The sequence below is a fragment of the Lytechinus pictus genome, chromosome 9 (assembly GCF_037042905.1).
Source record: "Lytechinus pictus isolate F3 Inbred chromosome 9, Lp3.0, whole genome shotgun sequence".
NCBI classification, from domain to species: Eukaryota; Metazoa; Echinodermata; class Echinoidea; order Temnopleuroida; family Toxopneustidae; genus Lytechinus; species Lytechinus pictus.
Window position 1 is genome coordinate 24,910,222 of NC_087253.1, and position 17,955 is coordinate 24,928,176.

The following is a 17,955-nucleotide window of genomic DNA, read 5'->3' on the forward strand; positions in this document are numbered from 1 at the left end:
TAGAATACAGAGGGTGTACAACCTACGTGATGCTTTGGAAACGATTTCTTCAATGTGTAGGTTCCATTTGAGATCGTTTTGAAGTGTAACTCCTAGAAGTTTGATACTTTCGACAACATTGAGTGGGGTTAAGTTAAGGTGGAAATCAATACGGGGTACAAAGTTTCTGAGGAAGGATATTGGCATAAGGTTACATTTAGATGGTTTGGGGAGAACATCATTATCAGTACACCATTTTGAGAGACAATCAAGTGACGATTGTAAAGAGGGATTTCCGTTACGTTTAACTATTTCTCCCAATGTTAAATCGTCAACGTACTTCCATCTGGAATCCCACTCGCATACAGCATCATTTACAAGTATAAGAAATAAAACGGGACCTAACTTGGTACCCTGCGGTACCCCACAGGATACTTCTACCAGAGGGGAGTAACACTTATTAACCTTGGTACACTGGGTTCGATTAGTCAGAAAACTGCAAATAGTTGGAATGATCGACCTACGAACATTTAAAAGAATACGATTTCGTATTACAATGGAATGATTTACTCTGTCGAAGGCCTTGGTAAAATCAATAGTTGTTAAATAGGCGTAATGGCCAGGTTTGTCAAGGCCTTTAAAGGAGAGCTATATTGATTATGAATGTGGTCTTATTATATGTCAATGGAAAGGTAATGGTGTGGGGATTATCAGTGGGTCATTCAAAAATAACGAAAATAATACATAAGGTGAAAATCGCCGATTAAAAAACGCTCAAAATGCCTCTCCGAAATATGCCTCGCATCGGTCTCTGAATTGACTTGAATTTGATGACGTCACTTTCTGTACGAGATGCGTGATTGGCTCTCCCACGTGAAGCTCACTTGCATGCAAAACCTGTTGCCAGGGTACGTTTTCTCCACACTGTCACTGAATACTTTGATCACGAAATGAAAGAAAACCCAGAATTTTATCTAGATTTGGATTTTTAAATTGATGATTTTGATGATGAAGAGAATGATGATGAAATGAACAACAAAGTGACGTAGTCAGTGGAGGTAAATTGGGGGAATTACGCCGATGATGATGAGTCGGACAATTCAACTTGCAACACGATCACATGCCGATTCGCTACCTAACTCATGCAGCTGCTAAGTGCTAGCTACACCGCGCGGGCCAAATTGAATTCATGAAAATGAATTACCACACTGTCCAGACAGAGTCTCTTACCTCTGTGACTATGAAGAAGGAAAATAATGATAATACTACTTACAAACAAGTGAATGTAATCCAAACCTGAAGGCAACTCAACGAATAGCAGCAGACGATATGCACCGACGATAAACTTAATGTGGCTGGGATAGATTGTCACTCGTTCTGTTAGATGTAATTTTTATCTCATTAATTTGACAAAATTACGAAACTCGGGGAATTATTTATCTATATAAAAATATAGTAACATCTCGTATTATTTTTTTAATTACGATAAAACCTTTTAAAAGCTCGTATATGTGATCGTAATCAAAATCACAAACATGCCGTATTGTTTGCTCGCCAGTGGCTGAGAGAGTAGATCTATGCACGTGTTGCACAGCTCTCAATCAAGCTACGCATGTTGGGGATCTTTTACATCTAATTCTAATTTACCTCAACGTTTTCCTTCAAAAAACGTTTTATCGTAATTTAAAAATTATACGAGATGTTACTATATTTTTATATAGATAAATAATTCCCCGAGTTTCGTAATTTTGTCAAATTAATGAGATAAAAATTACATCTAACAGAACGAGTGACAATCTATCCCAGCCACATGAAGTTTATCATCGGTGCATATCGTCTGCTGCTATTCGTTGAGTTGATTTGCCTTCAGGTTCGGATTACATTCACTTATTTGTAAGTACAGTTTTATCATTATTTTCCTTCTTCATAGTCACAGAAGTAAGAGACTCTGTCTGGACAGTTGGTAGCGAATCGGCATGTGATCGTGTTGCAAGTTGAATTGTCCGACTCCTCATCATCGATTCCCCCAATTTACCCCCAACTATGTCACTTTGTTGTTCACTTCATCATCATTCTCTTCATCTTCAAAATCATCAATTTGAAAATCCAAATCTAGATAAAATTCTGGGTTTTCTTTCATTTCGTGATCGAAGTATTCAGTGACAATGTGGAGAAAACGTACCCTCGCAACAGGTTTTACATGCAAGTGGAGCTTCACGTGGGAGGGCCAATCACGTCTCTCGTACAGAAAGTGACGTCATTAAAAATCCCCAATTTCGCGGACGTAATTCTGCGTGTTTGAAGCATTCAGAGAGAGAACTTTAAACTATCAATTAACTGAGTTCCATCGGTCTCCATGATAAATGATGTACACCATCGTGTTCTCCTTATTTTCTCCTTTGATTTGATATATGATTTTCCATTTTTACGATTTTCAATATATTTCTCCTTTAAGGACAAATTTTAGTAAGTGAACAAGATAGTGTGCAGTAGAGCAGCCCTTCACATTTCCAAATTGTCTCTTATCAATATGGGTTGATATATCTTCTACTACCCACTTTGCCACAAATGACTCAAGTGTTCTCGAAAATAACGGGGTAAGGGATATCGGTCTCAGCTGATCATAGGAACTTATCACTTTCTCTTTCGGTATGGGGGTTATACATGACGTTTTCCAGTCATTCGGGAAGGTGCCTTCCTGCAGGCACTGATTGAATATATATGTTAGCGGTTCAGCAAGTTCCACTGCAAACTCTTTGACTAGACGAATTGGTAAGTCATTGAAATGGGATGCTTTGTTTGCCTTTAGTTTCCTCAGAGCAGATAGAACCTGCCCCTGGTAAATAATTGGTGGAGGGGAATCTGCAGGTAAATAAGCTGGAAGAAGGTTTAAGTCAAGGGGAGGTAATTGGTTACAAATTGCAGCAAAGTGGGTATTAATGGAGACTGCCGTATCAACAGGGTCATCGTCAGAACCAGGGATGTCAACTTTTTTAGTACTTAGCTTACACAATTTCTTTATGTGTTTGTGCCATTTTCCGGGCTGTGAATTCTTAAGATTCTTTGATTTTAACACTGTACCCTACCCTAAACCTAACATAAAACCCTATTGCAATCTGAACCCTAACCCAGTACGCGACACTGGCACTGATCCAACTGTCCCAGACCGGTAAATATTGCTGTTGGGCCGGTAACTTTTCAGAATAAGCCAGATTTACTGGTCCGACATGACCAGAAAGATTATATCAAACTGATACAAAATATATTTTCTTCTCTTTTGAAAATTATAAAAATGGCTCTGGCGTCTCAAAAAATGGCTCTCATGAATTATGTTGTGTGTACTGTTTGTGTTCCTTTTTTTGGGGGTGTAACAATAAGCAATAAAAGACAGCAAAATAAACTCAAGTCTTTTTTATATTTTTCTTTATTTTGGGGGACCAGTAAATTTTAGGTTTGGTCCAGTAAAACATGCAAAAACTGGGTATGTACTGGTCCGACATGATCAGGTTGGACCAGTAGAAAAAAAGGGTTAGTTACACCTTAAATAAGAACCTTGTCTATTTGTTGCTCTGGGCTATGAAGCTTCAGGTGCTATGGCAGCTAACAATGAACACGGTCCCTGTGCACATAAAAGAACAAACGTTTACACCAATGATGCAGTGTGCATAATACATAATCCTCTATCTCCCCCCAAGTCTTTGGCGTGTATTGTAGAGAAGATGGCAATACGGGAACGAAGACTGAAAAAGTCAAATTAACAAAGATGGTGCATCGTCGAAATGAGTCCATAAAGCTCCATGTATAAAATCAAGAACCGTGGAAATAACAAAACTAACACTAAGGAACGCGAAAACAACGTGCAAAGTCAACACCAGTGCAAATAACAGGAAACTCTTGAACGCAACACTAATGTCAGTTGAACTGGCTGAAATCACATGGAATAGTCCGAGTGCCAGACAGGCTGTCTGGTGCGACGGGTAGAGCGCCGTGGTGCTGTAGGAGGGGTGCCAGGCGGAGGAGCAGTGATCGGTGCAGGAACCGGATCCAAGTCGGGGGCTGCTGGTGGTGTCTCAGGCGGCGTTGTGAGGGAGTCCTCCACGGTAGAGGGGGGATGCGTTCCACGAGGGGCATCCTTGGCTGCCTGCGGAGGTATAGAAGCGGCAGAAGCAGGCTCAGGGGGGCGGCATGGGGCATCTGCAGTGCCGGTATGTCGCAGGGAGAGTGGCACCTGTCCCACACGGCTAGAGAGGGGTGCGGGTGCTGGACGGTGATGTAGAGAGATGTCTTCCTCCATAGTCAGAGGGGGTGGGTGCCGTCGCACAGACACATATTTCCGAAGAAATTTCCTGTTGCGGAGGGTGACCCTCCCAGAACCATCAACTCGGATGACGTATTGGTCATACTGTCGAACTTCGATCACAGTCCCAGTTCTGTCCCACTTGAGTGGGTGTGGTCCTGTCTGATTCTGGAGGCGGACGTGGTCTCCGACGGCAAGGGGCAGGAGCCGTTTAGTATGCTCGGACCAACGTTCTGCGTCCCTCATGTGACGGGTACGAAGTGCTTCTTCCCGAGCTGCCAGGGTCTCGCGCCATGTGTTGTGTGGTAGATATTTGCCTGGGGCAATGGGGATGAAGTCTTGGATTGGATGGCCAAAGACACACATAGCCGGGGAGAGCCTGGTGTCCCTGTCAGGAGTGTTCCGGTACTGCAGCATAGCCCGTTGGAAGGTATCAGTGTCGAGGGCACCTGCAGGGCTGGTGTTGGACATGATGAGACGTTTCACGGATTTGACAGCCACCTCAGCACGACAGTTGCTATGTGGGTAAGCAACGGATGAAAGTCTGTGATGAATGCCCCAGTCCTTGAGAAAGCGGCGTGAGACGGCCGCTGTAAATTCTGGGCCACCATCCGATGCTAGTTCATCCGGGATCCCGAAGGTGACGAATGTCCTCCGTAGGCAAGAAATGAGTCCAGTTGCCCCTTGATTGGACCTCTCAACGATGGGCCAATTGGAGTAGCGGTCCACGATGACCAGGTAGTTGCAGCCCTTGTAGTGAAAGAAATCGGCACAGATGCATTGGAAAGGGTAGGCCGGAGACAGCAACGGGGTCGGGGGTGCACGCGGGTTGGAGTGATGCCAGGCCAAAAGACTGAGGACTCCGCTCTGGCTGTCATAGAAGTTACTCCTTGGTGCGCAGCATGCAGATGAGCCAATACTTCCTCCCGGAGTGATGGTGGTATGACAATGCGGTCTTTGTAGAGGATGACACCATCACTTGTATAAAGGTCGTCACGGAATGGGAAATATTCGCGGAGAGGTGAGGGGAGCTCATGACGAAACTCCGGCATGCCAGCTTCAACAGCATTGAGTAGTGCTTGCATGTTGTCGTCACTAGTTGTGGCAGTACGGACCCGGTCCCATGTGACTGACTTCAAGTGGAGGGACTCCAGGGCACACATAGCAGAGGAAAGCGTGCAAATCCCGACAGTGTCCTCTTGTGGGGCCATGGTTCGGAGGCCTGCCATGAGTGATTCGGAGTGCAGGAACATGGCAGGGGTCAAAGAGATTGTAGCGATGTCATCAGGGAGGTGCAACTTCTCTGGCTCACCGGTCGGGTGTCTTGAGAGACAATCTGTGGCACGGTGTCTGACGCCTGGAATGTGGACCATACGGAACTTGTATCGCAGGGTTTTTTCCTTCAAATTCCTCAGGCGGGGATTTGGGATGTCTTGTAGGGCGCGATCGGCAAAGATCTTGAGGAGGGGCTTGTGATCGACAGCTATGGTGAGGTCCTCACATCCCAAGACGAAGTATCTCGCCTTGTCCAGGGCATCAGCTACGGCTAGGGCTTCGCCTTCCACTGGAACATAGCGTGCCTCAGCGGCATGGGTGAATCTGCTCCCAACAAGGGTGATCTTCCAGCCCGTATTGCAGCAGAAGGGTTCAGTGTTGTTGCAGCTGCAGTGTTTTTGTAGGAGCCAGAATCCGATGCCATTCTTGGACCAGTCTGTCGCGAGGCAGGTGGGTTTGTGTGGATCAAAAATGCGCACACCTTCCTCAATCTCGTTGGCAATGGTGGCTTTGGACTCGTCGAAAGCTGTCTGGAGTGCTGTGGTCCATATGAAGGGTGTGTTGGGCTTCAAGAGGTCACGGAATGGGAGCATCTTCTCAGCCATACTGAAGGCGTAGGACACTTGATTGACAAGGCGAAACCAGGAGCGCACGTCTGTGATGCCGGTGGGCGTCGGGAATTCAAGGATGGCTTTTAAGTACTTCTCACACGGGCGAACACTGTCAGGGGTGATCTCAAAGCCAGCAAATTCGACGATATCCGCACCGAAGGTGAACTTCCTAGGATTGAGGGTAATCCGGTTGCGGCCGCAGATATCCAGCCATTCAACAGCCTGGAAGAAACTGTCTTCCACCGTGTCAGCCCACAGGAGGACGTCGTCGACGCATTTCGTCTTATTTTGGATGCCCGAGACGATTTCATCATACCGCCTGGTGTATCCATCTCCGGAGGCAATGTAGCCCTGAGGGGCTGTCTTGTAACGGTACCTGCCCCATGGGGTAATGAAAGTGGTGAGGTGTCGGTCCTCTGGGCATATGGGGACGCTGTGGTAACCATTCCATGCATCTAACACCGTCTTCTTCTTCCCATGAGGGACAGAGCGGGCCTGAATGAAGGGTGATAGTGTATGGTGCGTTTCACGTGTAGCATGGACGTTGAGGGCCTGAAAGTCAACTGTTCGACGCGGTTTACCATCCTTCTTAGCACACACCACCATCCTGTGGCACCATGTAACAGGCTCCCCAATGGGTACAGGTTCCAGCACGCCCAACTGCACATCATGATCCAAATCAGCCTTGACGGCATCACGCCAATGGAGTGGGACCGGCACAGGTGTGTGATGAGCGACGGGTTCCGCATCTGGGTCTACCATCAATTTCATCGGGGGGCTATCCATGAGTGGCTAGAGCTGATGCTCACAGGTATTGAATATTGAATGTGCTGGACTGGTAGTAATCTAGGAGATACTGTTGGAGCTTCTCACGGTTTGCGTCAGTCGCAGGGAATGGCAGTTTTGTAGGAGGCAGTGGGGGCAGTTGACGTCGAGGGCAGGGACAGGCGGCCCGCTTGGGAACCTCCTTGAGGGTGGCTGCTCTGTCTGATTGGTGTGCCCCTTGTGTCATGCCAAGAGTAGGGAAGCTTTTTGAGATAATCCCCAAGGCAATGCAGGCCTCTTTGCTGAGGAAGAGCTTATGAGAACTGTCTGTGACATAAGTGAGTTGCCGTGACTCAACCATGTGGCCAAGAGGATCTTGGCCAGAGAGGCGTAGGGGAACGGCTCCGAGGATTGTAATACCGCCCTCAGTTGCGGTGTGCATCGCCATGGTGACAGGAATGAGGTCTTGCTAACGTAACCCAAGGCGGCGTAGGACCTTTAACCCGGCGAGGCAGCTCTGACACCCAGTGTTCGCCATGGCTGGGATGGCGCTGGTTTGTGAGGGGGATGACAGGTTAAACCCGAGGGCTCGATAGTCCTCCGGAACAGCCCTTACAGTCACATTGAGGTATGGCTGAGGAGTTGATCTCTTCCTGTGCCATGCTTGGGAAATGTCATCATATACGTGGTGATCAATGGGGAGGCCATGTGATTGTCCTAGGTCACGGATAGCACAAAGGGTATCGAAGATGGCCCCCTCCTGCTCACCCGAGGAGGTCGACTGTGACGTTTTCGGCTTGCCCTTGGTGCGGCAGACGTCCTCCACGTGGTGGAACTTGTCGCAGTGACCACATTTCTGTCCATAGGCCAGGCACTGCATCTTGCGGACACGAGCTGGGGCACTCCGTCCGTGTCCTTTCTTGCCACAGTAGGCACACAGTTCCTGTTTGTCCTTGGGTCCTGGGTATGCCTGCTTAGCTTTCCTATAGGAGGAGGTACTGGCCGTTTCCGTGTGTGAGTCGAGGAGAGAGGAGGCAGAGCGTTTACCAGCCTCTTTCGCTTCAATGAACTGGAAAACCTCTTCCAGGCCCATGTCTTGGTTTTTGTCCCCTAAAAGATCGAGCTGGATTTCAGAATCGGCAATCCCCCTGGTAAGCACATCCCGCATGATTGCGTCAGTGTAATTGACATCAGCATTACAGGCAGGGCAAGCTATGATGAATTTGCAAATATCCGCTTGTCCCCGTAGACAGGCGCCGAAGCTGCGAACTGTCTCGTCCCTGTCTTGACGCATGTTGTGGAGTGTCACGCGGGCAACCATGGTGTTCTCCTCTCGTACGGCAAGCTTCTTGATGGCTGTCAGCACCTCATCCTCAGTTTTGTTGGTGAGGCTGCCACCACCAGCTCGCGTGAGGTCCTTCCGTAGGGGCTCGTCACAACATTCCAGAAGCTGGACAACTTTGTCTTTCCCAGTGATCTTAGTGGCATCGACGTAGTCGGACCACCGCGACTTGAAGTACGCCCATTCCTCGCTGGTGCCAGCAGCAGCAATCGTTGGTCTCTTGACCTTCTCGACCTTGGCGGCTTGTCCAGAGGTGTGAATGGTACTGTGGGCAGTTAGAAGGGCAGCTACGATGGCAGCATCAAGGTCTGGTGTGGCGTAGTCACAGCCGGGAATTGGGCAGTTAACGGTAGGCATGTTTGAGAGTTGACCGTGTTCATAAATAAGAACCTTGTCTATTTGTTGCTCTGGGCTATGAAGCTTCAGGTGCTATGGCAGCTAACAATGAACACGGTCCCTGTGCACATAAAAGAACAAACGTTTACACCAATGATGCAGTGTGCATAATACATAATCCTCTACACCTTACATGAAATATGGCCTGGTGCAAATGTCGCAGGAGCAATTTTCATGTCACACAAAAGGTAATTAAGAACAAACAGAAGTTAGAAACATAGCCCTAAACAGAAAATATCAGTTTACTATGTGACAGACTTGCAACATTTAATCTTTAACTTAAATTGATCTGTTATGCTTTATCAATAGGTTTGCCTTTGAGTATTACAATATGATTGAAGCAAAGATCCCAGCGTTCACTATGGACTTTGTTAGATGGTTACAAGGCAAGAAACCCATGTGAGTATGATGATGATGATGGTGGTGGTGGTGATGATGATGGTGATGATAATGATGATGATGATTGTGGTGATGGTGATGATCATGATGATCATGGTGATGATCATGATGATCATGATGATGGTGATGATTTTTATGATGATGATGACAATGATTATGATGATGTTGGTGGTAGTGATGGTGGTGATGATGATGATGACCTCAATGATGGTGAAATGATGATGGTCATAATGATGAGGAGGAGGATGCTGATGATGTCATAGATGACATAGATGGTGATGATTGCTACAATCGTTGAATGACCTCTTTATCTTTTTTATTTCAGAATGGTCAAGTTAAATCACAAAATCAAGAACATGGTCTACACGCTGAAATACTTCACAAACAACCAATGGGAGTGGACCAATGAGAACACAGCAATCCTCTCAGCTGCTATGAGCAAGGAAGATAGGAAGGTACATTGATATTGACCAAAAAACATTCTTAGGAACACCCGTAAGTCCCATTGTATAAACCATGGTTTCTTGGTTACCTGCATTATTATAATAAAAATAATCTAATTTTATAGTGCATTTAAGGTAAACATTTTACGTATCTAAGCACTTACAGATTAATTATTACCTCTGTCATTGGATTCAGTCAGTCATTCCTGCACACAATGTATCACATCCTCCACTCCCTGGGGAGTACTCCACTCAGTTGCCTGTGAGGCGCACACAATACCGGACAAGTTATGATTACTTTCACATCCTACCGGGTACCCGTTTAGTTACAGGTGGGTGTTTAATAAAGCTGTTCTTAAGTTAAGAGCAACTTTAAGAACGACTGGTGAACTTTTCTTACGCTCTAAATAATCACCAATGAACATTTAATGGTCAATATCATTTACTGCAAGAAAGGATCACCAGTTGCTCTTAAAGTCACTCTTAACTTACGAACAGCTTTATGAAACACTCACCTGGGTGGAGAGTGGGAAATTGTAGATTAACGCCGTGCCAAAGGACACTAGGCACCAGACCCTCTGATTACTAGACAAGAGTTATAACCACTACACCACAGATTTACCACGTGCACTCCATTCAAACATATTGGCCCGAATTCACAAAGGTGGTTTTGAAAACCCACGGTTGAATCCATGGTTTATGCAGATTTCCTGCATAAATTACGCTGAATTTAGCGCGTATCGGGCGTGTGTATCCAATGCTGATGCATTTTTTGTCACAGTGCACCAAATTGACGCCTGTTGCCGTGGTTATCTGCGCTATTTTATTAATGAGTCTCATGAATAAAAACAGTGGACTCGTGAATGAAATAGTGCGGATAACCACGGCAACAGGTGTCAATTTGGCGCACTGTGACAAAAGCGCGCATCAGCATTGGCCTTTTTTATACACGCGCCCGATACGCCCTAAATTAAGCGTAATTTATACAGGAAATCTGCATAAACAATGGACTCAACCGTGGGTTTTCAAAACCACCTTTGTGAATTCGGGCCTTTTAGTTCAATTCAATTTGATCAGCCCCGTTAATATTAACTTACGTAAATTTTTCTGCATTTGCGAATATTTTCAGGTATACTTCACGGATATAAGACCGATTCATTGGCCGTCATACATAGAGACCTTCTGCCTAGGAATAAAGAGATTCGCTCTCAATGAAGATATGAATGCCCTTCCAGCGGCACGCAGTCATCTCAGAATGTAAGCAGATCCTCAAATTGGCAACAATTTCTTATATATATGTGAAATGATCATTGATTGATTTGTTTTTGTTATTATTTTATTTGATGTTTGCCTTTATCATTATCCCTATCTATATTTGTTATTTTATTTGTCTTCATGCTATATTTTACCAGTGTTCTCAGTGCATCTGTTGGTTGGGCGGAGGTACCATCAGGTTAGAGTGATTAAGTTTGCTCTCCTCTTCCCTGGCCGCCAGCTGATGCACTGGGCATACCCCTACTTCTACTCGACGTTTCGGGCAGGTTGACTGTCCGTCTTCAGGAGTAACCTCTCTTCACTTCAACCTGCTACTAATCAAATCATCGCTACTTCAGCCATATCCAGCTCATCTCATCTGGTTTACAGTCCTTTTCAGGACTTCACTCACTCTCAAGAAAGGATACCTCTAATTTCCTCTTTTCATCCTTTCTCGTCTTTCAATTTTAATTTTCTGCCTGTATTTCCTTTCCCTTCATCATATTACACATGGTAAACTGTAAACCTTCTCCACGTTTATTTGACTATTGTTCATACTTTAGTTCTATTGTCATTGGATGGCACATTGCATTGGTATGTACAATTGAGGCCAACAGTTTACATACACCCATGGAATTCAGTGAAATTTGTTCGCTTGCCAAACATAAAATTTACTATATCTTCAGAAATATAAATAATACCATGATGAATTTGGTATCAAATGAAAGAGCGTATTTAGCTCTTTCACATGATTGGGATGGCGTTGGGATTAAAGTATATTTCAGGTGGAACTTTCTTTGAAGAAAAAAAGTAATATTCATGCCAAATGCTACTGTTATTAGATATTCAAACATTGTTTTCATAGAAACATATAAATGTCAAATCTATGATATTACATTTTCTATCATGATATGTCACCACTGAACAAAAAAGTGCAATCTGAAATGTATGTGTTGAGAAGTAACCAGCACAAATATGAAATGTTTTTGTCAAGTTTTTATTTTAATTTGTCTAAAATATGAAGATTTTTTGGGGAAAAAATAGCACCTAAATATTTGTCAGCTCCTGATGACAAAGCAATGTGATGAAGAGGCATGACGTACTCATTTGTTTGATATCAAATTTGTCATGAGAGCACAAATATTTTATAAGATACAGTAAATTTTATGATGTTTGGCAAGTGTCAACTGTTCTTTGAATTTCCTGGGTGTATGTAAACTTCTGGCCTCAACTGTATAATATGGGCAAGTCCATATAGTATGTTCATCCAACCCCATGTATTGGGGATCTATGAGCTGGACCAGTTCATGAAGGAAAGTAAGAATTAATGACAGTGGGATCAAACAAAAAGGCATTTCTATTCAAAGGTTCTTCAATAGTAACATAACAAAGAAAGCTGACCCAGTTACTGCATTTTCACTCTTTTCTTCAGGTTGCGCAATATCCGATGGACGTTCAACTCCGTACTCATCCTCATCGTCTGGCGCATCCTCATCGCCCGATCACAACTCGCCCGTAACATCTGGGCCTTTGTCATGAAGATATTTTTCGGGTTCCTCCGGTACGGTCAAGTGACGAGAACCGTTTCTAAAACCTGATGACATCACGCCTCTTCCTTTGGTCTTTTTTCTGTGACATTCCATCCGAGATGAGATTTCAGTTTCAGTTTTTATTTTCTCTCATTTCCAACAAACTTATACAATTCATACATATTTCAATAATTTAACAATTAGAGTAAAACAATGCATGCAATATAAAATTTCAATTATGAATTGTAAATTTGAAACCAAAGTTAATAGTACTCATTGCAATCCAAAAAACCAAAGTAACTATATTGATAAATAAGTAATGTTTCGCTTGAAATTGAGAAGTCCACTGAGAAGCACGGCTTGTAAATTTTGTACCCCTCAAATAATAACTATAGATAATAACTTACTTACAACTTGAAAATTAAAAAAAAATAATGGCCAATAAAGGTCTGCAACCTGTATTCTGAATTGGGTTTACTTAAAACTTTGGTCTGAAGTTGTGGTCTAACTGTGGATAGCCAATTGTGACACTAACCTCTAACAGTACAAGTTTAATTTTATCATCTCATCAGACTGTCATCTCATTCATAAGAATCTGGGAATAGTAACCAACCTAGGGCCTTTTCACACGAGAATCTTGAATCGTCATTGTGATGATGATTGCAATTCGTCTTTAGAATTATTGTACCATTCACACGTTCACTCGAAAACTGATTTGAATTCGAATTCCTGAGCGAAGGTGTATTGTGTCCTGTATTGTAACTTGTCAATCAAACCCAATCAAAGCACTGCATCGCAAAAAGAAACAACGATGAGTGCATGACAATTGTATTATCTACGGAAGAGCTTGAAAGGTCACGTAAGCTACGCCCCTCAAAAGATGTTTTGGAGGTCAACCCTTTCAGACATAAAATTTGTACCGTAATTTGAGTGAAACTTAACTGGAATTCACCTCCGGAGTAGAATTTGAATTTTTTATTGTGATTAGCGTTTGTGATTCTAGTTTGGTTTCACACATGCTAAAAATTTGTCATTAGAATTGTTTTTCACTGGAATCATCACTCAAATTACGATTTTGGTACTGTGTGGAAGGGCGGATAATATTCTTCACCATGAAAGCATGATAAAAGAGCACAGTAAGTATAAGAAACATACTATGTAAATAAAATTTCAACATTTTTGGTTTTCCAGAATTTTAGCACAGATGTTTCATGACTTTCTTTTAAGTCTCGCACAATTTGAGACCAAATTTGCGATGCAGGGATGTGTAGGTCTGACATTGCACATAATTTTATATTCATGTCTGTCCAGAAATGGCTTTAAAACCTTATTTTTTTTGTACAATTGTTCTTTCAGAAAAAAGAAATTGTACAATTATTTTTATGTAGCCATAATATTTCTCATTGGAAAAAAAACAGTAAAAAAAAATTCAAAAAGCAAAGAAATGTATTTTTTAAATTGAATAATAGAAATGCAAAGCATATTGATTTTTATACCATATTTTTTATTTTTTGTAATATTAGGATTTAGGAGGTTACAAAGAATTAAGAAAGTGATGAAAATTGCTTATTGGGATCTTTATTTCGTGCATAAATTATGGATAATTTGGCATAATCGATGAATTCACACATTTTCATTAAGAAAAACTAACCATGTGAAGATAGAACATTGGTTTTAATGAAATTTTTAACAAGATGTATATTTTGAGGTCGGGTATTTTGGCTGTTGTATTTTTAATAACCAAGTGCACTTTGACAAAACCTGGGGCCAGTACCACAAAGCTTAGCAGTCATCAGAAGAATGAACAATCAATCATGAGAATCAAGTATACGATCAATCGCTACCTTTGTGTTACAAAACCCAGGTTTTGAATGATTGGGTACCGTTTACAGGTGTTGCGTTACATGTTCTTTGTATGTATGGTTTTTTTTAATCATGCAAAGCAGGTTTAAATCAGAGCTGATCATGTGACAGTAATTAAGTAATTACGATTCGCTACGTCACGTTGATGTAAGTGTGATGTCACTATGATTCACTATAATATATTGAAATTATATTTTACATCACCTTAATTATAATACAGCCTTTTATAGGCTGCCCTTTTAAATTTTGAGAAAATGATGAAAATACTTCCAAATAATGCTGAAATGTTTAGACATTGTTTGAAATATTAATATAGTATTGACTGGCCTTGAGGGGATCGTCAAATATGGAGCCCGCAACAGAATCATATTGTCCCGAGTCTACGAGGGCACTATGGTTGTTTTTTAGGGCAAAATATTTGATGTTTCCCGAAAGAACAGTCAGTTAAAAATGAATAATTATTCTTATTACCGAAGGATGTACAATGTGTAAATCAAGCTATTATTTGGAACAAAGTATATGCCTGTTTGCTTATCGCTACTCCTGATTTCATGTTATTCACGAACGTAGCAAGTAGTCCTTGCTAAGCCATTGTGACGTAAACTGTTACCTTGCAGTCGCGCATCATGCATGGCAATGTGCTCCATTGCACATACACAGAACAATGTAGAAATCTTGCGCTGAGGTTTGTGTAAGGTGTATGCACTGACCTCGCCGTGCATTATTTACAATGCGTTGGTTCATAAACTGGTTCCAGCCAGATTTCTCAAGTAGTGAAATTAACAATCAAAATCGGCTCCTTCTGTGCAAGCACACGAGCAGAAATATGGCCAATATTGCCCTCTTTTTTTGTACAGGATTCCTATGGGCAAAGCCCGGAGAGGACAACATGGCAAATGTTTACCCCTTTGGTCTCGGATTGAATGTAGTGAGCGAAATATGACATTTATTTATCTGCTAAAACGCCTTGAATAGGTAATTAAGTAAAATATTGTGGTATTAAGGACATCAATGAATAGATGTTATCGGGTTTGCTATAACAATGTATTGGAATGGATGAAAAAAAAAAACTAATGATACTTGGCATTAGAATGTACTGATTAGGTAAAATGCGGGTAAAGAAAGCTCAAATTGTTGCCAATTTGGAGTAATAGCAGATTAAATTGTGCCTGTAACCAAAGAACAGTATTCATTCCGATTTGCTATCTTATAATATAATGTTAGATACCTTTTTTACATCTCTCTGTTGTGTGAATTATATGATCAATCAGTATTAAAACTACATGTAAGAGGCATTATTCAAATTTATATTGTTTCTGATTTGTGGAGCAAAAGAAGAATAATCTGAACCTGTAATCAAAGAACAGTATACATCCATTCATTCTGATTTGCTATTTTTCATGTTAAGGTTACAAACTCTTTTTTTGTACATCTCTTTTTAGTTTAGTATATTGAACACTCAAATTTCAAATTTGACTTCTCAAATTTTCAAAATTTTACTTTGTTTTCAATATAGGGAACAAGGCCGGTTAAACTGAGCCTTAGTAAAGTTGTGTACCTTAAATGTAATGTTCAAAACATTTTTAACATCTCTATATAGTGTAGCATATGAGCTCTCTGGAAATTAAGAGGCAATATTCCTATTTGTGTTTTTTATGCCTCAGGCAACCATACTCCATAGCTGGTTGACTAAGGCATTGTGTTTTTTGTTATGGTTGTTGTTTGTCCATTCTTGCGATAAAGAATAATTTGACAGGTCAACTTTAAATCTGGTCAAAGTATGCAAATGGTAATAACGATGATCTAACTAGTTATTGGGGTATTAAGGTCAAAGGTCACAGATGTCATTACAAATTTAAAATGTTTCTTTTGATAATTGAAGAATTGTTTGAGGGATCAATTTCAAATTTGGCCCATATGTAATTATATGAATGATGATGGGCTGATCAGGGCCCCGTCTTACAAAGAGTTGCGATTGGTCCGATCAACTACAACTCTGGAAGGCCAGCAGCGTCAACATCTAAAATACATGTTTGTTCAAAATATTTTCCAGATATGATGTTTATTTATACATTGTCTTCTTGAAAATTCAGTGTGCTTCTCTTTATTTACAAAGGACATTGTGCAAATTTCCTGTGGTAGAAATTATGGCATGGATGGATTTCCTTACAAGTGATATTGATCGGATCAATCGTAACTCTTTGTAAGATGGGACCCTGATTTGGGATTATGAATTCAAAGGTTAAAGGTCACAGGTCATTGCATATCTGAAATGATCAATATCTCAAAATAACTCAAGAGTAGTTTGAAGGATCAACTTCAAACCACACACGTGTTAGTGGAGACAATCTTTTTTTAGATTTTAGAGTCACAAGGTCAAATGTCGGAGGGGTCTTTATAATCGTAGAAAGATCATGCTTTCGCTATGATGAAGTAACTGATCGAGGAATCAAATTCAAACTTAATCATGTTTGGATATGGGAGTGAATAAGATCTGATTATGTCACCAAGAAGTCATTTGACAAGTTTAGAAGTGATATATTTGAGGGTGACACAACATTTGCTCCGGCGACAATTGCTCCAGGCTTTATCTCGTCTAAGATATATGGTTAGGGTTAGGATTGTAATAGGGTTTTATGTTAGGTTTAGGATAGCATATAGTGTTTAATCCAGGATTGATGTTGGTCATTCTTTTAGTGTATGGAATTTACAGCGGAGCAATTGCCGCCAGAGCAAATGCCATGGAACCGTATATGAAACATGTATACATCTTCCTGGGGTAGGGGTAAAAGTCCCAACTAAATGAATTCTGAAATCCATCTTGTTTTATATTATCTTTGAATGAGTTTATTTTTAATGTACTTACATCTTTGTATGGTATTATAGGTGAAGTATTAGATGGCTGGTATAAAAATCTTCATTCCAATTTGTGTGTGAGGGAATTATTGAAATGTTTTGCGCTGTATGACAGTATAAGGGCCTATGTTGTAAACTATATAGACAACTCTGTATGGTATAGTTGAATTGTTAAAAGGCTGGTATCAAAATCTTCATTCTAATTTGTGTGTAAAGGAATTGTTGAAATAATTTGCACTGTATGACAATATAAGGGCCTATGTTGTAAACTATGGGCAACTCTGTATGGTATAGTTGAATTGTTAAAAGGCTGGTATCAAAATCTCCATTCTAATTTGTGTATAAAAGAATTGTTGAAATAATTTGCACTGTATGACAGTATAAGGGCCTATGTTGTAAACTATTGGCAACTCTGTATGGTATAGTTGAATTGTTAAAAGGCTGGTATCAAAATCTTCATTCTAATTTGTGTGTGAAGGTATTGTTGAAATGTATTGCACTGTGTAACAGTATAAAGGCATATGTTGTAGTCTATAGATCTTTATTGATATCATCTATTTTGCATACTACTGAGTTAGTTTAATACAGATTATTTTAAAATTTGTACATCTTTGCTCTATGAGGATAAGGAATAGCATTTATTTTTTCTATTGGTTGACGAGTGAATTAATTAAATAAGTGATGGATGGATGAATGAATGAGTCAATTCATTTCTTGATGAATCAAACGAACAAAAATTAATGAATCACTAAATACATGAATAATTGAAAATAAACAAATAATTAATTGATTAACTACTAGAATGTATACTTACTTCTATCATACTTCCAGGTGTATAATTGGAAGCAGTATTGTTGTTATTCCCAGCCGGGACCACAACACTTTGGTTTACCATCGGTCTTAATTTGTCCGCGATCTCTGAGTTATATGACCCTAACATCTCGTG

At 41.2% G+C, this 17,955-nt stretch overlaps 1 protein-coding gene across 1 annotated transcript; it reads left to right on the forward strand.

Moving 5' to 3' along the window:
• The first annotated feature begins 8,979 nt into the window (after positions 1–8,979).
• Positions 8,980–17,707, forward strand: LOC129268630 (fatty acyl-CoA reductase 1-like). The gene is made up of 4 exons (XM_064104964.1): positions 8,980–9,064; positions 9,390–9,519; positions 10,637–10,764; positions 12,194–17,707. Exons 1-4 carry the CDS (start codon positions 8,997–8,999, stop codon positions 12,357–12,359), a joined length of 492 nt encoding a protein of 163 aa, XP_063961034.1. The 5' UTR covers positions 8,980–8,996; the 3' UTR covers positions 12,360–17,707.
• The last annotated feature ends 248 nt before the right edge of the window (positions 17,708–17,955 follow it).